The sequence below is a fragment of the Diceros bicornis genome, chromosome 3, assembly GCF_020826845.1.
Source record: "Diceros bicornis minor isolate mBicDic1 chromosome 3, mDicBic1.mat.cur, whole genome shotgun sequence".
NCBI classification, from domain to species: domain Eukaryota; kingdom Metazoa; phylum Chordata; class Mammalia; order Perissodactyla; family Rhinocerotidae; genus Diceros; species Diceros bicornis.
This window is the reverse complement of record NC_080742.1, coordinates 10548796-10570718: the sequence shown is the minus strand read 5'-3', so window position 1 is coordinate 10570718 and position 21923 is coordinate 10548796. Positions and strand designations below refer to the sequence as shown.

The 21923-nt window shown below is 40.6% G+C and overlaps 1 protein-coding gene across 1 annotated transcript in view; it reads right to left on the bottom strand.

Moving 5' to 3' along the window:
- Positions 1–29: 29 nt before the first annotated feature.
- Positions 30–21923, bottom strand: part of LAMB1 (laminin subunit beta 1) — a 70248-nt gene continuing 48354 nt past the window's right edge. Inside the window, exons 25-34 of the mRNA XM_058523166.1 lie at positions 15455–15824; positions 12550–12734; positions 11384–11625; positions 8478–8681; positions 7372–7516; positions 5365–5572; positions 5011–5152; positions 2427–2603; positions 532–691; positions 30–331 (exon numbers count right to left, since the gene is read on the bottom strand). Coding sequence (XP_058379149.1) covers positions 195–331; positions 532–691; positions 2427–2603; positions 5011–5152; positions 5365–5572; positions 7372–7516; positions 8478–8681; positions 11384–11625; positions 12550–12734; positions 15455–15824 — 1970 coding nt within the window. The 3' untranslated portion in view covers positions 30–194. The remainder of the gene's footprint in view (positions 332–531; positions 692–2426; positions 2604–5010; positions 5153–5364; positions 5573–7371; positions 7517–8477; positions 8682–11383; positions 11626–12549; positions 12735–15454; positions 15825–21923) is intronic.

Below are 21923 nucleotides of genomic sequence, written 5' to 3'. Positions count from 1 at the left end.
TAACACTGAATTAAGAATTATACTAAATATATATTTATACAAAAGCACTGTACTTTATTTAACTCCATACAAAATGTGGCGATTAAAAACATTAAATAGGTAATGAGTTTTACTTTGAAGATCATTACATCAGTTTTTAGAATGTAGCTGACTTTGGTCACTTCAGCCGTCTTACACTTGTAGCCTGTCCTCTGTTACAAGCAGGTGCTATAAACAGCAACTTTCTGGCTTATATCTTTTAGGAGTGAACGGACTTCTCCTTCCAGTCTTACTAATTCTTGAGCTTTATCTTCTAAATATTTTTGATTGTCCTCATATTTTCTTTCTAAATCTGTGCGAGATGAAAAGAAAAAGTCTGAGCAATTTATACTATGATCATCTCAAAATCTAATACTGATCCTCTTTGCCTGTAAGGCTTTCAGTGCCTAAGACAAAGTGAATAGATTTGCACCTTTTAAATAAAATAAAGTCTACGGATGTCTTCATTTGCAAATACGTCTTGAAATCATGAGCCTAAGTGAAAAGACCTACCTTTCAGCAGTTGCAGCTTGCTGTTTGCTTGAGCCAAAAGTGTTTTTGCTTCATTTTGTAGCATTTCAGCTTTCCTTCTGGCATCAGCTGACTCTTCGGTTTTTTTGGCAATTAAGTTTTCTACTTTCTTATACTTTTCATCAAGTTCACCATCCAGAGTCTGCAGTTCCACATTTAGACACAAAGAAGTGATAGTGTTAGTGTCAGTAATTACATTTAAAAGCAGAAGTATAATCAGGGCAGGCTGGGATCACAGATATTAACTTGCATGGCAAGTATTGTGGATTAAGGGCCACCATGAAGCATACTCAGGCTTCCAGCTATTCAGTGGTAAATAACTGAAAACATTATGTTGAAACAGTGGAATTAAATATAATATTGCCATGATTTTTAAAAACGAAAGATTTCTGAGACATTTTGGAGCTATAGCAGGTCTCGAGGGCTAAGCCCTCTCTCTCTTCTGCTGATTAGCACTTTTCTGTGGAGATGCTGTAAGAGAATTATATGGAGAGTCAGAGAAATAGATTTGCTCAAAAGTAGATGTGCTGAGATCCAAACATTTAGACATCAAAAATGGCTCGTTTTGAAGAAGTGGAAGGATGACCATCTGCATTTTGACTAATTTAGGGTTTGTAGAGACTTGATATAAGGAAATCAGAGGGAAAAGGCAGATTTAACCAAAGGCAGGGCGAGATTGTAGCATATGTGGGGTGGGTGAAGAAAGGAGAAATTGGTGTGGGTTTGGAAAGATGGTTGTAAGTGATTTTTTTGAGAAACACTGTTCAAACAATAGCCATTGATACAGAAATTTCATGTCGAGGGGTTTTGTCCGTCTTCATGTAATCAGATGTCATATTGATGCAAAATGCTCTGTAAGAAGACTACTTGGGAAATTTATGCTCTCAGAACCACAGGAAGCTATAACCCACAATGGAAAAGACAGATGTGGCAGTGAACTTTTCTTTCTGTTTTGTTCTCTCCCCTAACCCAGAGGTGTAGGGAAGTCACCCTTATGTAATGCTTAAAAGCCACAGTAACTTCAGAAAAATCTTGATTTAATTTCAGTTTATAACTCCTTACTATTCATTTAACAGGTTCAACACTCCCCTCAAAAGTTCAAAAAGGGGGGCTAGCCCGGTGGCATAGTGGTTAAGTTCACACACTCTGCTTTGGCAGCCTGGCGTTCACAGGTACGAATCCCGGGCACAGACCTACGCACCTCTCATCAAGCTATGCTGTGACGGCATCCCACATGCAAAATGGAGGAGGATGGGCATGGATCTTAGCTCATGGCCAATCTTCCTCACCAAAAAAAAAAAAAAAAAGTTCAAAAAGGTTTCTTTAGAGGTAAACATTTGCCCATACAAATTTAGAAACTGAACAGGTGTTTCAGTGATCACTTGGCTTCTGATGAAAAATTTGGGTTGTGTGAGATTTTCTCTGCAAAATATAGTACCCTCCAATGAGAAAAACGAGGTGGTTAATTCAAAATGAGTGTGGAAGAGGTGAGATTTGCTTCCCTACTAGCTGTCTCTGTTAAGAACTCTAAGCTTTTTCTACCCTGCTTTTAACGATTTCTCAAATAGCCAGGTAATTAATGTATTCCATAAAGATCTTCCTAATTGAAATACAGAATGCTTGCTTTAAGACTTCCACCCCTAAGTTAAATTAATTTCATTTTTCTAAACCCTTATCCAAGTTTGGATACTTTCATATCCACTCCCATTCTTTTCCAGCTGTGTCTCTGAAGACTGCTATTTCAAAATAGGTCACTTGGGATGTTTGTGATGAATAACGATGTTAGGTCCACGTCCCTTATTAATTCCAAGGAAGGCAACGAGGAGACTGGTTGCTCCTTTATCAACATAGCTGTGAAGTTACAAAGATTTACTTACCTTCTTAACATCATCTGCACTTTGTTTCACAGTATATACAACTTTTTCAATATACTCTGCCTCCCCAGAGTTCTGGGCAGCCTTGCGCTTAAGTTCTTCCACATTCCTCTCTAGCTCACTGATGCGCTGGGAGGCGTTGACCAAGGTTTCCTCAGAAGCTGCTGTTTCAGACTCAATCTAAAAGTATAATGTCAATCATCTAGCAAACCATTAATTTAAGAAGTGGTAGGAAGTTCTATGAATATAAGTTTAGAGGAAGATTTAAAAGGCTGCCATGCTATTTTGCTCTAGAACAAAAGTAGTCAACTAAAAATAAAATTTCAGGAAAGCCTATGTGATGTGCCCAACTTTAAATAGTCTTTGCTATATCTCCTATATTAACTTTATTCTTTTGGTACTTTTGATGATCTAGGCTGAAATTCATGTAAAATTTTTCCTTACTGAACCACCCCCAGGCAGCCTGATGTGTTGAGAAAGCATTTTAAGAACACCTGCAAACTTTGGCTAAACAATATTCACAAATAAGCAGATGTGAGAAAAGGGATTTCCACATAGATTTCCAAATTAATGTGGGTGGGAAAATTATAACTCCCAGCCACCTTTAGTTTTTCTATCAACTCTAAATGTTAAACTCTAGTAGTGGAGGTTATGGCATTTCAGAAACTACCTAGAAAGTTAATTTGAGTGTTTTTAGCTAATTACTGAAGACATGGGGACCAGGAATGTTCTTTAAAACTCTGAGAAGTTACTATAGGATTGTGAGATGGCATATGGTCTGGGAGAGTTACTGCTGGAAGCTATAAATACTCTGAGTTATTTAGGGAAAAAATCTGGGCAACTGGTGAGGATCCACATTTGACCTCTTTTCAAATTATAATCAATAAACATTGATTTTTAAAAGCTAGCCAAGGTAAGCGTTCTGACCCATGTCAGAAGAACCAGTTCACTGAGCATCTAATTTTTCTTAAAAATGATCTTCAAGGATTGGTCTATTCCATAGAATTAACTCTGAATAACAATAATTAAACTAATGGGTCAGTATAGACATGCTCAAATTTGTAACTATTTCAAACCAAATGATTCTTGACCTAAAAGTTCACCCATTAATTAACTTAAGAAAAAAATCCTTATCCTTAGAGAGTAGTTATAATTCTTAGAAGATAAGCTTTATAGTTTTATTCTTAAAAGAGTGGACAGTTTCTGACAAGTTTTCATTAGCATAGTTTAGTTAGAGGTTCTCTTGGTTTCCTATTTGTTATCCTAAAACACTTCCTCCCCCCAGGGTCCCTGAAAAACAAAACCACCATTATTAACTTCCATCATCAAGCCAAATAGCTCACTTCTATAACTTAATATTTTCCATTTCAAAACAGTAATTTTTAAAAAGTCACCTAAATAGATAAAGTTCATTAAAATGCTACCAGCACACTAAGAAAGTTGAAAAACTTAGAGATAGAAAAATCAGAATAATGAAAAGGTTAGAACACTGGTGGGAAAACAAAATTTTTTTAAACTTGAACAAGTAGCCTGAAGAAGGGGCCTTATATATATGCTCAAACTTTAAGAAGGAGCTGTAGCTGAGGAACTGGCAGGCTTCAGTTTACAGAGAACAGTAAAACAGGGGAAGACAGGTTTCTATCAACTAATCATAGGAAAAGCAGGTTGAGAAAAACCATCTCCCAGGTTTTAAACATTAGGGATTGTTGGCCTGAGGAGGGTGACAGTGCCGAGTAATGGGAGCATCTAATTTCAGAGTATATTCTAGAAGATGGGTAGAGATTGAATGACTCATCAATTTTCTTCACCCATCTTTATAAAACAAATGAACTTTCCTAAAATTGGGAGGAAAAATTTGCTTATAGAACTGGTTTTTGAAAAATGAACGACTAAAGTAGAATTATGTTTACATTACTTTTAAGAAATAAGAGGATTTTTAGAATAAAGCATTAAATCCATGTGAAAAGTTCTCTTTGAGACTACCAGATATTAAAGGCACCAACCACTAAGAGTATTTTGCTTATAAAAATCATTAAGTTTTCCATGCATTCTGAACAAAACAAATTGTTGAGCTATAACATCTCTACTAGGTTCCCCTAGAATTGGGCAGTGGAAGTAGATATTTTGACTTTGGTTGCTTTCCAGTGGTTTTCAAAACTGTAGTACAATTTTTGTGACCAACCACCTCATAAATCTTGAGACAGTAGTCTTAACCATGCTTGTAGGTTGCTTTGGGGCTGCTTTATAACGAGTTTTCTAAAACTGGATTTTGAAATTAACACTATTTTTCATACTCCTAAGTAGAGTCTATGCAGTTCCTTGAAAGAACAGGAGATAGAAACACACAGTCTTTCTTAGGCTTTTTGTGGGGGTTAAAATGAAAGGGGGGCTTAATGTTTTAGTGTCTTCAGAGTGCTTTTTCCCTTGAAAATGTGCTAAGGAGTAGTTCAGATTTATTTAAATTAGAGGAATCCTTTAATGTTCAGTTGTAAGAATATTCATAAATAACTATCAAATGCACTTAAACCTTCCTGATAAAAGTATATGTGAGTGTGTTCTCCCACATGTAGATTGTAATATATCTTACGGAAGTCAGCAGGTTCTGGGTCCCTTGGATGTCTTCATCTGCCTGTTTAATTGCCTTCTCTGCTGCAATCTGCGCCTTCTCCGCTTCTTCCAGAGCTTCCTTTACCATGTCTGCAGTGACTTTAACGTCTGTTGCACTTTTGCTGAGTAAAAGAGGTAATATACATGAACATGAGAAAAGTACTTTCCCTCAGAAAAGAAGAAAGAACAGCCTTCCTGGAATGACCAAGAGAGAGACGCCCAGGTCACTCTTAGAAATTTCACTGGTGCAAGAAATACTTTTTTACTCCATACTAGGTACAGAAAATAAGCTCCCACAAAAGAAGCTCCCAGATGCCACAATGTCTTCAGATACCTGGCTCTTTTAGCTTCTTCCAACAACAGCTCAGCTCTGGTGATGTCAGCAGCACTTTGCTGTAAAATAACCTCTACTTGAGAAAGGCTTTCAACTCGTTCACGAATATCTTCTGTCAGGTTCTGTAACTGCTGTGGGGTGCTAGGCATTTCCATTTTCAATACTTCATTAGCAACTGCTTCAATGCTGTCCAAGTCAGCACTATCCTCTGTTAAAAGCAAAGATGTCCCCGTAAAGAGGTGAAAATCATAGATGGTTCACTCAGCCACTTACTGGTGACCCAGTAGGTGAACAGCACGATGGGGTTACACCAAGACATAATGCATTTCCTGTTTACGAGTTTGTAGTCTGAGTGGGGAGATGAAACCTACACACATGAAAGAGGAGCTACAGACAATGAGTACTACAGGAATGAGCTGTAGGCTGGGACAGTCAGGGAAGACTTGGTGGAGGATGAGGAACTGATCAGGTTTTGAAGGATAATAGGATTTGAAAGAAAAAAGAAGGACATCTCTGGATGGAGAGATAGTATGGGCAGAGCATGTCATGTGAAAGTCAGGCAGAGTGAATGGTTCAGAGTGTAGAAAACAGTAGAGGCAGGGTATAAAGATGGCACTTGATTCTAAAAGGCAATGAAAATTGAGTTGGAAGAATAGCTAGGAAACTATTGTAAATGCAGATGTAAAGAGCTGATATTCCTCATAAATTATCTGGATTCAGGAAATTACAGAGGGAGAAAATCCAGTCAGAGAAGCAAGAGAATCAGGATAGTGTATTTTCAAAGAAGCCAAGGAATTTCAAATGTTAAATGTGAAAGGTGGTCAAAAAGATGCCAAAGAAGTTAAGCTTCAAATATGTCATTAATTTAAAGCTTTTTTTTTTTTTTAACTGTCTAAGAAAATAAAAATGGACCCCTAAGGATTTAAGCACAGGAAAATGTGATTGAGTGATGACTTCCTTACTTATTAGCCATTCCTCCCTTCTCCTTGCAAACAGAATTCTGATTTTGTTCAGGACCTCCCTCTAAGGTAAGGTAAACTTATCAACTCAGAGTTAAATCTTGATTAGTCTGCCAATTACAGTAATCCCATTCCACTTGCCAGTGACATGCATGGTTATGGGATTCATTTCTGGCCAATGAGATTTATGGAGATGACTGCCCAAAGGCTTCTGGGGAAGATTTCCTCCCTTAAGAAAAGATACAACAAAGGAACAGGTGGTCTCTTCTTCCGTTAGGTAGTATTGAATCATTATGTGAAGTCTAGAACTTTGGCAGCCACCTTCTAACCAGGAGGAGCTAGCCTGAGAACAAAGCTGATATGCTTAAAATGGGGCAGAGCAGAAAGATGAAAAGTATGTGGGTCCCAGAAACACGGAGCTGTCCCACTACTGAACTTTTTGGTATGTGATATAATACACATATTTTTTGATTAAGTTCATTTCAGTTGAAAGTCTTCTGTAACTTGAAGCCAAAACCATCCTTACTGATGACACTCAAACTGTGACTAGCAACACTTAGGAGCTGGACCACAAATTCTAGAGATTTTCTTTTTCTCTACAAAACATTAAGGTATAGAGCTGTCTAACCAAAGGTATAATATCATGTAAATAATAGGATTACAGAGCTTTGCGGGCAATGTCAAAATAAACTCTGAGTTAAGGTTCTAATGACATTATACGTCATCTCTACTATAGATTCCAAATTCAGTTCTCACAGTGTATGTTTGACTTCTTGATTTCCTACTTGGGTATCCCATCAGATGGGTCTGTATCTGCATAACATCAGAGAAGGTTATTTACATACACATACATAAGCTTCTTAAATGGAAACATTTCTTAACATGGACTTTTTTTTTTATTTGGAAATATTACTTTATTCTCTGTCAGACATTCATTTTATCTAAAATGCAGATTTGAATTATAGCCTAACAAAAAGACTCTTATAAAACGGTTTTATATTCCAAGATAGGAAGAAATGTCTAAAAGTAAAATGAAAAAATTCCTTACGAGTCAGAAAGTTTCTGATCTGCTTGATGAGATTTCTCAGGTCCTCATTGCTCTTATCCACTTTTTCTTTGGTAGCGTTGGTTTTCAACAGAACATCTTGAGCATTCTGTTTTGCCTCATCTGCCCTCAGTTTTGCTTCAGAGACCTACAGATGAGGAATAAATTACTCATGGAACAACTTCACTGTTTTTAAAGCAGACCAGAATATTATAAATGGCCCAGAAAATGATGTTGAAACATGAAGCATTTGGAATCACGGCTTTTAGAAACAAATGTCTCCCAGTCAATAATCTAGTATTATATTCCTATACAGTCTGAAAGTATTCAGTATACAGATTCCTATACAGTAGTCTTATATAGATAGGGCTAGCATATAAAATTTTTTCTAGTTGTTTTTAACTCCTCCAAAACATTTGGTGGCCTATAAAATGTTTCTGAGTCTTTTTCTCAGGTGCCAACAGAAGTACTTCAGTTAACCTAAAGTTAATAATCCATGTGTCGTGGCTGGCCCCGTGGCTTAGCGGTTAAGTGTGCACGCTCTGCTACTGGCGGCCCAGGTTCGGATCCTGGGTGCGCACCAATGCACCGCTTCTCCGGCCATGCTGAGGCGGCGTCCCACATACAGCAACTACAAGGATGTGCAACTATGACATACAACTATCTACTGGGGCTTTGGGGAGAAAAAGGGAAAAAAAAAAGGAGGAGGATTGGCAATGGATGTTAGCTCAGGGCCAGTCTTCCTCAGCAAAAAACAGAGGAGGATTGGCATGGATGTTAGCTCAGGGCTGATCTTCCTCACAAAAAAAAAACAAAAAACTTCATGTGTCACTTTAGAAGACTAAATGCTCAATTGTTTACTATAGAATCTTTGTAGTACAGCTGGATGCATTCACAACCCTGGACCCATGGTAAGTAACGGTGATCTCAAATTATCGTCATGAGAAGAAAGCAAATTCTTAAATTATCTATAAATAAAACCTCATCTCTTTCCCTGACCTCGTAAAAACTTGAACTTGCATACTTGATTGTAAAATGCCCTTTCAGATCCTCCAATCCACAACTGAAAGCAAACAAACAACAAAAACTAAGGCCGTCCACTGAATTACCATCTTGGAGAGCTGCTCCACCTCAGCCAGGGCACTCAGGACATCTCGGTCAAAGTCCATGGCTTTCTGCCAGGCACTGTGTGCAACAGTGACCAGACCGCCACAGCCAGGCCCCCCACACTTCTTCTCTCCTTCGTCAGTTCTGCAATTTGGGCCGCCACATTCAGTCTCAGAACAGGAGGCCCCTGGAGGCGTTCCACAGGTCTGCAACAAGCCAAGGAGCAGACACGAGAGTTCAGAGAGTGAGTCTGCTGCAGTGTAACAGCCGTGCAGGGCCTGGCTGGCCCCAGAGAGCATGTAGGTGGTCCTCAGCAAGGGTGCTTGAAAACAGTGTTCAAGATGGAGAGAGGAGCACAGAGCCCAGGAATAAGCTAACCTGCTTTTATTTCCAAGGAAACAATGAAATTCACACCCCTTCATTAATACCTTCTGCCCTAGTGAATTGGAATACCACATGGGCTCTGCTCAGGGTGCAAACATTATCTCCTGTATCAAGTTGAAGTCTGCCAATATGAGAGCCAAAGAATGCTTCCCTTTATTCTAACTAGTTGGATTAAAAAAAAAAAAAGTATTGAGAAACTTCTTTAGACCTAGCACCATGTTAACTGTTCTGGTGAATAGGGTGAGATAAAAGGGCCATTATCTAGCCTTTTAGTAACTTCCCATCCAGTTAGAAAGACAAGATCATTCTACATAGAACAGCCAAGAATAGGTCAGATGCAGTTAAGTATAAAGGAAAGCAGACAAAGGATAGACTACTGAGGATTGAGTTAGTTGTAGTGGGAGAAGAATGTGTTGGCTGGTGGGATTTGAGCAGGGGAAGTGGGGGGACATTCCAGATGTGAGAGGAAGAGAGAAAACAGCACAAAGGTTTGTATTTCCAAATGAGCAAACCCCCGCCCCCCGCAACTCCCCCACCGCCCCACTCCTCCTCTTTCTTATCCACTAGAAACTTCCAACGATCAGGGCTTGGTCCTGGCATACACATGCATACTGATAAATTATAAGTTCCCTCTATGATGGAGAAGGCTGAGTAGGGAGAAGATTGTTTTAGAGCTATCCTTTGTGGAAAATGCTCATATTGAAAAGAGGCAAAAGATTTACTGCACTGAAAAGTAGTTAACAGAATACTCCCAAACAAGCAAAGTATTCTTTTTAAGAAGTAAAAAAGTAGTTTTTGAATAAATACAATCAACTCTTTAGCCTAATAATTTTATGGTAATTATAATTCCATTATATCTCTAGTAAATAAAATAGTCTTTCGTCTATCGGGTTTACAGTACATAAAAAGCTTCAGAAAATAAAGTTTATCCTACGTGCTATAGAAGAATATGAGCCGTAATCAAGAAGAGACGCGTAAGACCTCAGGGATGCTTTCTAAAAACAATCTGACAATGCTAGAAGATCTGTTTTATTTCAACAGATGGGCAGGCATGATAAAAACAGCACGGGTCTAGCTAAATATACACAAAGACAGAGAACTGAAGGTACCTGAAAAACACAAAGGGACAAAAGTCTATTTCTATATAAGAAGCATAAGTATAGAACCTATGAAGGGAATTCTCATAGGATAATTAACAAAGACAAACACATACAATGAGAGAACAGAAGAAGCTGGCTAATCCCTAGGAGCTCACCAGATGTAAAAGGAAGCAAGGGAAGGGTATCCATTCACATGGCCAGGGGAACCCACCCATCACCACCCACTCCGAGATACCTTCTGTTGCAAAGCAAACATCCTTTAGCAAGCTTAGCTGCTTTCATTTTAGTTTGTAGAGATATTATTTGTGATTACTGGTTTTTATTAGACGTAAGGACGGAATCAACACTGAAAGAAGATTGAGACAATTGGCATTTCATGCCTATGTATAATGACGTTGTCTCCCAGTAGGTGCAGTTTACACACTGCTCTCAGCCTCCACTTTTCTGTTAAATGGTGACACCAGATCTACTTACTTACTACTTCATAAGATAATGAATATATAACCTTGTAGGCATCAATTAAATTTGTCACAATACAGTACAGACAGTGTGTTTTGTCTATTTCAGAAGAAGCGAGAGGGGGCAAGGGAAGGAGACAGAGAGGGAGGGGGGAAATGTCACTAAGACAAAATCGTGATGAAGTTCAAACTCTTCACAGTCTTCCATGCACCCACCTTCCCCCTTCTTTTACTAAATGTCCCTCTGTCTTTCTAAGCTAAGAGAACACAAACCTTATAAAATAAAAGTCTATAAGAAATACCCTCCAGATTCTCTCAGATATGTACTCTTCCATGAAAAACAATAAGGAATCAAGAGGAAACAGGCTGAGTTGTGCTTTTTGGACTTCTGCCTGATTTTCATTAAACTCACTACTCAATTTCATTTGGCTTCTGAGTTACTTTTTAAAAGCTTCTGGGAAATGAATCTACTTTCTAGACTCTCAGGGTTAATCTTCACCAGGTAAAGTTACTGGAACAAAGGAACATTTTAACTAGCACCCATGGAAAAAAGTCTTTAGCTCCCTTTAATTTTTTAGGAAGTCCCTCCCAGAATGATTTTGAATTGCTCCACTGAGATAGAGTTTGCACTTCAAACCGAAACAAAGTAAAAAAGAAAGGTCCACAGTATAAAAAGGATCAAGTTGAAATAAGTCACTGAGTCAATACAACAGTATAGGAAAGTAGTCATGTTTCTTTGGTTGTACCACAGAGAAACCACTGGAAGAGAGGGAAGGTTGGAATCACATATGCTGCTGTTTTTAATCTGTCTTGGTCATGGATACCCCATACCCTGTGGTCCAGAGATGGGAGCCTAGGAGTTTCACTCCTGCTGATTCCTTTGAAAAGTAAACACTATTAAAGACAAAGGAGGGTGTTTTTTCTAGTATAGCATGATGGCCTTGAGGCCCAACCCTCAAATCTTACCATTTCAGCAGCGGCTGAAAGGTCTAGACTTTGTAGTTTCCCTGCCAGTTCATCCAGAAGGCGGGCCTGTTCCTCTTGTTTTTCCCTGAACTGGGACTCGCGCTCCAACATCAAGTCTTCCACTTTGTCTCGAGTGAGGGCTGACTGCTCCACAGTGCTGTTGGAATCTGTGGTGGAGGCATTCACCCTCTCCTCTGCCTCGAGAGACATCTGGAAATACTTGGTAATGCTATCCAGGGCGCCTAGAGCACGAAATGAAATTGCCCACAGTTAATCCCCTTGTACCCAGTCTCTTCATCAAGCAATGTCTGTATCTGGTGTCTTTCAGCCCTAAATTTACTGTATGGTCTTGTTTTAAAATTCAAGGCACAAAATCTTTATGAAGAAATATAACTTTCCTCTCATGACCAATGAATATTCTTTGTCCTGTTAGCATCTACTCTGGCTCTGGAGGATGCCAAACATCTGGATTGTTTCTACACACAGGCAAACATCCAGTTATTTCCAAATCGCTGGTGTCAGGCAGCCTGTAGATTACATGTCCAGGTAATTTTTCCCTTTTCTCAGTCATTTAACTATTTAAATCCCCTCAAATGGCTAGTATTATATACATAAAATAGTATGAGATGTTTTTGCTTTAAGGACCTAGCCCAAAAAATAAGTGATCATGCATAAAACAGGATGGATATAGTGTGAACTGACATCTTTCTTTTGCTTTCTGGGGGGAGGGTCCTATATATGGCCTATGATATCAACAAATGAAGGATTTGCAAAAGTTATTTCCTGACCAAGCAACATTCTTGAATATAAAAGGACTTGCAGAAGTATCAACTTAATTTCTTAACTATTCAAAAGAGCCCCTTTCCAAGAAAAGCCAGGAGGTTAAACCACGAACTGAAAAAACTCGGGAAACAGATGCCATTCTAATCCAATGACTGCTGCTCGCTCCATGGGACCTCTGCTATGTCTCCTAGTCTCTCTGTGCCCCAGGAACCACATTTGTAAAATGGGGACTTTAATCCTCATTTGTGCCAGAAACTGAAGGAGAAAAAGCTTTAAAATTATCAGAAAGCACTTAATTTTTTCCTGAAAGTACTGTATTAAAAGGCTAGACAGATGGTTAAATCCATTGTCCAGGATTGAGTACTTGCACAAAAAATGCTCACCTCGAATATCTGAGTTTTTGATAAATTCCAATTGTTCAGCAAACTCTTGCACTGTGCTGTCTAGGCTTTCTGCTTCCGTCTGTAGAGAGTCTAGTTCTTTGGCTGTGCTGTTGCTCTGTGAAGCTGTGTCAGATAATGTCACTCCTACTTGAGCCATCTTTTCCGTAACATCTTTGGTTAGTTTCCTGTAAAGAGAAGGGGGTAAGTTTACCTAAATAAAAACAACCAAAGGGGAATTTTGAAGTCTCATTTTTACCTTTTCTACTAATACTGTACCCATTTCTCTGTAATTTCAAACGAATTCAGTAATTGGTAACAATTTATCTCTAAGTACTGGTTTTATTCTCCTCATTAAGAGACTATTAAATCTAACAATTTTTCTTTCTTCGAAGAGTTTGAAAAAGAACACAGAAGCACCATTTAGCTGTGGTGTGGCAGATGGGCCCATCTGAGGGATTCCAAATCTCTGCTGTATTATGAGCATATGTCCTGACTGCGGGGTTCCAACTCTGTCTAAGCAGCTTCAAGCCCATACAATCCCAATAACTCAAAAGACAGAAGTGACTCCAGTGTAGAATTATGCCTCCCAGCCATCGGCTCAAAATGCTCTTATCTGAACCTCAGGGATCTCCTTCAAGATGGGACATGCAGCAAGGAAGCCCCACGGCCACCCGGGAGACGAAGGGGCTTTCCATACACTCCCCTTTTAAGCAAGGTCCCATCGAAGGAGCCTCTTTTCTTCCACCAACAAGTAACCCTTTTATTTTTCATAAGACAGAAGGTAGTATCTCCTGAGAATGGAATATGATAAACATTTAGTTTTCACAATATTTCATTTGGAATCTAAACCCAACTGCATTTTGTTCTGCACTTTTCCTGTCTCCAAGGCTGTATTTTAGGCATCTATTTGTATATACAGCATGTGTGCATGTGTATATCACAAAGAAAGTAATATTTAAGAGGACCTTAGGTCTGGGTATTATTGGGTCACCTAATGGAATATAATCGTCTTCTCAGGGATAAAACAGTCAGTATAAAAAACTGAGAAAATGTAGAGATGCTGAAAGGTGGGGGACCACCTGAAAAATGATATTTAAGGCTGAGATAATACCATCACCCAACTCAAAGAAAAAGTACTTAAAAGGATTTGTAAACATTTTATAAACCCAATGACTTGTTTCCTGAGGCTATTAGAATATAGTTTCTTTCTTCAGTGCTTTGCTTTTATTAATCTGTTGATTCACAGAAAGCTTTCATTTCTTCTCAGATCTCAGACAATTAAAAAAAAAAAGTCAAATCTAACATTGTATACTTTTAAACAATGACGCTTTGGATCCTAAAACACACATCCTTGGATATTGTGTTGAAAAAATATTAATAAACTAGTTTTCCTGCAATTATTATGATCTATCTAGTTAAATGAACAGTGAGGATAGAAACAGAGCTGTTTCAGAAACATAACCTCTCTTCTGGCAGGCTCTCAAAGGACAGCAGATTTTTTTGTTTACCCTGAGGTACACGAGACCAAGGCCAAGAATCGTTTCCTAAATGGGCTTGCACTCAGACCACGGCCTTCCAAAACTTGTAATCGCTGCGCATTAGAAGGCTGAGCTGCACCACAGACTTTTTAATGAGGTAAAATTCCTCATTAAATGCATTATTGCCCCACATCAGACATTTCTTAACACCCTAGTCAACCACATGGTCTTGGGCACAAAACCCGAGGCTTGAAATCAAGGGACCAGTTACTTTAAATCTAGAAGGTCTAGGAAGGACCTTCTACAAAGAACTTGAGCTAATGTCAGCTGTTCCCTTCCAGCTTCTCATACATTGCCTTGAAATGAAAAGTCCATCTGGCTTCTTAGAGATGCTGATTAAAGTCCCGTCACACAAAACATGTTGCTGTAGTTCTGTCATAATGTAAAATCACCTCACTGTACAGGACTTGGCTGTTAAACAGTCCCCTGCTCATGCCCAGTGGTGAGTCTGTAATAAGAAAACCCTAGCATTTGGGGAAACAAATGCTTCCCACCCTTTCCTGTTTCGTCCTCCAGTTCAGATCTTACTGTGCTGTTTTTTGGGGTTCTTTTTGGCAAAGGTAGTTGGAATCTTTGAGAGCAGGAGAGAGAAGTCTAGGAGAAACGGTATAAAAATAATCCCTGAGAAGTTTGGCATCACTCAGGTCAATTCTCTCTGCTTTCACTGGCAGAACAACACTATCCAATCAGAGAGATGATTACCCAGAGAAGGGCTGGGAAGAGGATTTTTCATTGTGGAGTGTCTTGTTATAATTAGACGAATGAAGCACTGCTCTAGTGGATCAACTGCTGAGCAGCGGAAATAACTTGGAAATAGGAATTGTATTTGTGGTAATGGAATTTCCCTGGTAGCAGCAAAACATATGACAATTTATATTTATGATGGTTTTTGCAATTACATTATCATTTCAGACATCAATCCTTTTGTTACTCTGAAGGGAAAGGCAAATATTATCTGCCCCTCTTCCACAGGAGAGAAAAGAGAGGCTTAGGAATAAGTGAGGCATTCAAGTTCACAAGCCTAGCAAGTGACCAAGCTGTGGCTCAGTTATGGATCCTCTGTCTCCGAATCCAGCGTTCTTGCCATTCTACTGCCTTAGAGCCCCGCTGCAGAGAGGAGAGCTGAACACAACACGCACACATTCTATACTGCAGCCTCCACAATTCTGGTCCCCAGTGATGTGCCAACGTTCACTCACCCAATGCCCAGAGTAAAGATGGCCGGAAACAAATGGCCCAGCATCTGTTTTCACTCACAGGACTAACCACACCTTCTGACGGAAGCACCACACCAGGACATCTCTGCTGTTCATTCATAAAGTTGAAGCAATACTGTGAGTTGTTACTCTGGCTCATTAACTACTTACTCTGCTTCCTCAAAGAGATTCCCAATGTTTTTCAGTGGCTCCGCAGCTGGGCTCTGGGCCAGGATGTCTCTGATCTCATTGACTTTCTTCTCCACCGAATCCACAGTCTCCCGGTAAGGCCCGATCACACCACTGATCTTCAAGGCCTTGGCTTTCTCCAGGAACTTCTGAGTCCTGTTGGTCAACTCAGCGATGATCACGTCCCAAAGAGCAAAGCACTGGTGGCAAGGAGTGCAGTCAGGGAAGACTCCCGAGTACCCTCGAGTGCACTTGTCACAGCGTGGACCCTCGACACCCTCGATGCAGACACACTGGCCGGTGGACTGGTCACACTGCGGTGTCTCAATGCCCCTGGGGTCACAGTCACAGGCTAGAAGGGAAACAGCAATGCTAGCTGATCTACTAAGTCACAAACCTCAGTCACAAGATTTGGCATTTAGAATCCTCAGTCACTGTTACAATGGGCAGGTGTCAACCATCAATGACAATTTACTATCGCAGCGGCTTCCTCCGGCACGTGCATTACCTCAACCCTGGCTAACCACTTCTTAACAATGATCATAATAGTAATAATGTATTTTTTAAAAAGTTAACACTTACTGTGCCTGGCACTGTAGAAATGGTTTACATGCATCATCTCATTTAACCCTCACAATAACCCAACGGGATAGGTGACCTGCCACAAGTCTTACAGCAAGGAAATCGCCGAGCCAGGATTCTAATTCACCACTTTGCAATTCCAGAGTCTGTGCTCTTCAGCTCTGTCCTGCCTCTGCCTCCCTCTTACTGTGACTTCCCCATAGATCCTATCGGTACAGACAACTCAGGTGACATTCTGATGACATGGGGCATTGGGCCTAAGATACAACACTAACAAGCAGCTCCCAACATACCTCACCCTACCTGGTCACAAAACAGAATGGTGAGTACTTGGTGAAATACATTAAGTTAGATAAAAAGAAAACTAAATCAGAAAGAAGTCACAGGAATTCTAAGAATCTAGTTTAAAGGCTTTCAACTAGGTATAATCTAATTTGTGGGTATCTCCCATTATGATAACCACCCCTAGCAAGGCTCATAAAATGTCAGAAGTGATAGAAGGGACCTTGGGAGCCATTCAGTCCCAACCTCTCACTGGCCCAATAGGGTTGGCATCTTAGGCAGAACCAATGGCACAGGGTAAAATCGGCATTCTTGGCCATGGACTGTGGCTGAGACTACTTATCACGATGCCTGTGCCACTGAACCCTAGCTTAGAGCTCCAAATCTCGGCTGACTAACTCATTTTTATATCAACACTTGACATTTCACAGTATTTGTATAGTGTTTGAATAACAAAAAGTCTGTACATACATCTTATCTCTGGCCTTAAATCCTTTCTGGGAAAAGGTAGGGATAAAAAAATTTTAAATAAAAACAAAAACAAATATATTATCTTATTTCCCTAACTAGACTGAGGACTCCAGGGGCGGGGGTACATCTTAAACCACCTTTCCATTCTCAGCACCAACCACAGGGTTAACTTGCAAACTGGAGTTCAACCATCTTTGCTAAATGGGGTTCTACCCTCATTTTTGGTACAGGCACGCAAGGACATTTACATACTCCTATATGACAAAATAATCCTCCTAAAAATGCAGTTTCAACTGTGGCAAAGCACAACAGATTCATACTCTCTCAGATATCGTTATAAAATCTTCTTGGATCAATAGCTGCGATTTGCCTCTGAAAGACTTTCTAATGGAACATCTTCCAGAACCAGTTTCACAGATGGTCCTGAGAGCTGCTTACAACACCTCTACCGTCCAAACCCAGAGAGATGTGTTTGCGGCCTGTATCAGTCACCTGACACTCCCCACAGCCCGCCATGGATTGTGCTCTGATGGCCAACTGCACTCCAAGTTCTCGAGTAGCAAGTGTAAGGAGTATAGTGTTGTGGTTAGCACACAAGCTCTGGGCTCAGGGGGCCTGGATGTGCATCCTGCCTTCCCCACACCCCTGCTATGCGACCCTGAGCAGTGAGGAAACTGAGTCATGGGTTTCCGCATCTGTAAAAAGGAGTTATGATTATAGCCACCTCATAGAATTGCTTTCAGGATGAAATAAGTTAATTCTAATAAGTGCTTAGAGGAGTGTCTAGCCCACAGTAAGCACTCAGTAAGTGTTTTTATTATTATCACTTTCTGTGTCCATGCAAGTATCTGGTGGTCTCCTGCCCACCTTATGTTTATCTTTGTATATTTGCCAATAACTTCATGAGTATTCAAAAATTTGAAGTTTGGAATATTCTAGTCTTCAACCTTTAGGATTTAAAACATATAGCATTCCCTTGGTGCCCTGGGTTTTCAAAACTAAACTTTTTTTCTCTTAAGCCTATTCTTTCTTTCCAGGCACTTCAGGCGTGTTTCATTTTTCTATGTTCTTTTGGGGCATTCTCATGAAGCAGGAAGCAGCTTAGGCGAACTCTGGCTAACTTTAAGTGTGTTCCTTAGACCGTTAGTTCTAGATGTTCCTGGAAACAAGGGCTCTATGATCAAGTAAGTTCAGGAAATTCTACACCCTCCTCTTAAAAATGCAAAACAAGCATCAGCATATTAAAGAGCTCTGCAGGAAAAACCCTGTTTCACATTTTTTTTCACTCAGTCATATTCCAAACTCATTTGACCATGGAATCTTTTTCTAGTGGGAAACCTAGCAACACTGCAGAGAAATAACGGGAAAGGCTTGGGAAAACCAGTGCCTTCATCAGTTTCTGTGATTAGGAGAATGGGAGGAACTGAGATAATGCCTGTATCTGAACGTTTATGTCGTTTAGACTTTAGGAATGGGTTTCCATATCATCTGGTAAAATTTGTTCATTTTCCAGAAAGCTAACAGTTACCTGGGTCATCTAGGTCCTAGCCTCTCAAGAATCACCTGGAGGGGTCATGGAACACAGATTGCTTCCCCACTCCCCTACCCCCAGATTCAGAATGCGGAGGTCTGGGCTGGGGCCTGAGAATTTGTATTTCTAACAGTTGCCAGGTGATGCTGAGGGGTTGATGGTTGATGCTGATGTTGAGGGTCACTAGACCCCATTTTGAGGGGTACTGACTGTTTTATCTTCCCAGCTGTTCCAGCCTTCCTTTTGTATGTTGTTGCGTGTGTGGGGGTGAGAGTGTGTGTGTGTGGAGCTGGAGCAGAGTCATGACTCTGGAAGTTCACCAGTGTAGGCTGACGCACAGACCTAAGCACCTATGTGAGCAGAAGTCCTTACTGATGCCATTTGTATAAATGAGATCCTCAGTCTGCTCCTGCCCGCAGACCCCAGTGGGTAGCCCTCGTGGGGCCTTGGTGGCCCAGTAGACCTATGCCTACTTTACCATCTCCCTTAGGGTTGGGACAACTGAGGCAGATGCTACATATGCTGTTAGTTTGTTTAGAAAATTATTATTTCTTTCCTGTAGATAATGCAAAGGTACACTTTAGTTCAGTCCCAAAGAGGTTTTTACTGGATTCATGCTTGGGGCAAGGGATGTGTGCATATGTTGAACTTATTTTTAGTTTCTCTAGTGATTTTTCATTTATTTCATTGGTAAAGGCAGGTCTTGCTCTCATTCTGTCATGGGCATCTTTGAGGGGGAAAATACTGGCCCCAAACTGTAGGATTTAAAAAGGCAAGTGCACTCCATTAAGGCTTTCCTCATTTGTCTTTTACATAACTACATTTTTTCTCATAAGGAGAATACTTAGCTATGACCTAAATCTTTCTATAAGCATATTGTTAACGAGGTGGCACCAGAAGGTCTAAATCTGGGCCCTCCAACAAACCATTTCAACTGACAGATTTGCAATTGAACACATATTTGGCAATTAATTACATAATTTGAGAAAAAGTGATGACATTCTTCTCCCACAGTTCCATCTAGTTTGGATGACACCTCTTCTTGTCCCTGCTGATCTCTGGATCCTGTCCCTTCGAGACCAGCACTCCAAAGGGCCGGCAGAGGTTCGGCTCTCTCCAGACAAGGAGCTGACCAACAGTCCTTTCCTCCAATTGAAAAGTAAAGGGTCGAATTTCACGGATGGCTGGATTACAGTTTCATCATTGGAAAAAGTCGATCCTGAACTTTCTCTGGAAGGGTGCCAAATGACCCCTCTAGAATGCATCAGGTTTTAATTTCAAACTGAAGCTGGGAAACTGCTAAAATGCCTGTGGACATGAGCTTCCTTTTCTGCCTACTGAGTTTCCAGAACTGCTTCTCTAATGGGGTCCCTGGGAGGCAAGCACCAGAAGGCCCACATTGTGACCTTGTAAAAAGACCCTCAAGAGTATTTTGGGCTGAAGCAGAAAGGTTGGTTCTCACCTGACAATTTAAACCTTCACGGATACTAAAATCCTGAAGGAGACTCTCCAATCATCTCTCACATTCACTGGGATCTAAAAAGTTATAAACTAATAGGCTGTCTCTGACGAGGTTCAGTGGGTTTTCTCCTCTTTTAAGAGGAAGGAATAGGAGTCCAGGGGGACCTGCAGCTCAGCGTTGCTTTAAGAAATGAGATTATTTGGCAGAGCATCAAAAACTTTCTCTTAGAACAAAGAAGAGTGTATATAGAAAAAGTTGTTGCCAGATCTTGAAGATGAATAAATCACGAAGATGAAGGCTAGCATTTTAAAAACAAGACAGTAATCATTTTAATGAGCCACAAGAATTCCACCTTCATCTGTAAATACATCCTCGGTTATGCAGTCAGTAGGTTTTCTCTATTTTTACTAACTTTTCTCATCATTTAAAACACGATCTCTAAGAGGTGGGTAAATGAAGAATAGTGCACCCATTTCATAGATAGTGAGGCCTAGAGGAAAACACGAGTGGGTCAATGCCAGAATGGGAAACATGAGCCTATGTACCTCTTTATCAGTAGGGATAACTTTTCTGCTTTCTTTATATCCTTCCCTCTCTTCCTCCAGACCTCCTCTGCCCACTGAAGAAAGTCCATCCTCAATGGCTTGGCATTCAAGGCTTTTCAAAATCTGGTGAAACCACATCCCCCCATGACTCTCCACTAAGACAGTTTCCTGAGGCCCCCACTCCCCATAGCCTTGCTGCTACATGTGGTCCTTTGGCCAGGACAATAACTCCCTCTGTCTAAATATCAGGTGTCACTGAGGACCCACCAGGCCTGCAGACAGAGCAGAGACATGGAGCCATACAGGCCTGGCTTCAGATCCTAGCTCTGCCCTCCTTGTGGTTTGTCTTCAGGCAAGTCACTTACCCTCTCTGAGCCTGAAATTTCTCAACTGTGAAATGGAGATGATACTTACCCTCAGAGGTTGTTTGTTAAGGATAAAATCAAGAATATGCATATAATATCCCTACAAATGCTCAGCACACAGCAGGTTCTCTGTAAACAGCCACAAGAGCAAACCTTTTCCATGAAACTTTGTCTAACAATTCCCGTTCCTCCCAGTCTTGCCTCTTCTGACAGTTGAAGAGGTCCATACCCCTTCGTCCTGCCTCTTGCCATCATGTCACCCCATGCACCCCATCTGCCCACAGAGCCTGCCCATGCCTCCCACTCAGCTACCAGCTCTTTTCTGCTGTGTCCACTCCCCACTAGGCACCTCTGGGCATCACTCCGCATTGTGTTGATTATCCACCTTTCCTTGTGAAACTTAAACCTGCCTGGGGACAGAGGAAGTGCTAGATCCTAAAATCAGGTGACAGGGTTTATTTTCTTCTGCCAGGGACCTTGCCCCAAAGTAACGTGGGACTCTAGGGTTTGCTATAAAGCCAAAAGGTAGACTGATACTTTACCTAGGCATTTCTATTTTACCATAAGCAAGGGAAAAGTAAGTACTTTTTAATCTCTTAAATGTGATTTTGTTTTTCTTTAAATTCTGTACCTCCCTCGGCCCCACCTTTTTTTGGTCTCAGTCATACAACTTCGGTTTTGGAATGAAAGTTGGAGAAAGAATACGATTTCACCTGCAGAAATGAGCTGGCTGTCTGGCCCCGGGGTTAGCAAACTTTTTCTATAAAGGCCCAGATGGTAAATACTGAGGCTTTGCAGGCCATACGGCTCTGTCACAACACTGAGCCCTGGCACCGTGGCACGATGGCAGCCCCAGACGACACGCACACAAACTGGCACGCTGTGCTCCAGGGAAATTTCATTCACCAACACAGGCAGTGAGCTGGTTTGGTACATGGGCTGTCGGTTGCCTACCTCTAGTCTGGCCACCGCTCCTGGGGCCACACATTCTGTGACAGGATTCTATAAGACAAGCCTTCCCTCTACGAACAAGAGTATTTGTGGTTCTCTAAAGAATCAAATTAAATCTGATTTCCTGAGTCACACTGGAAATAAAGAGTAAGGTGGGTGATTGTAAATGAATCCCCGCCTGAGAAAAGAATATAAGCATTCTCAAAATTTATGTCTGAGCAAAGGAATGTACTTAATTTTTCTACTAAAAACAATTTGAAAT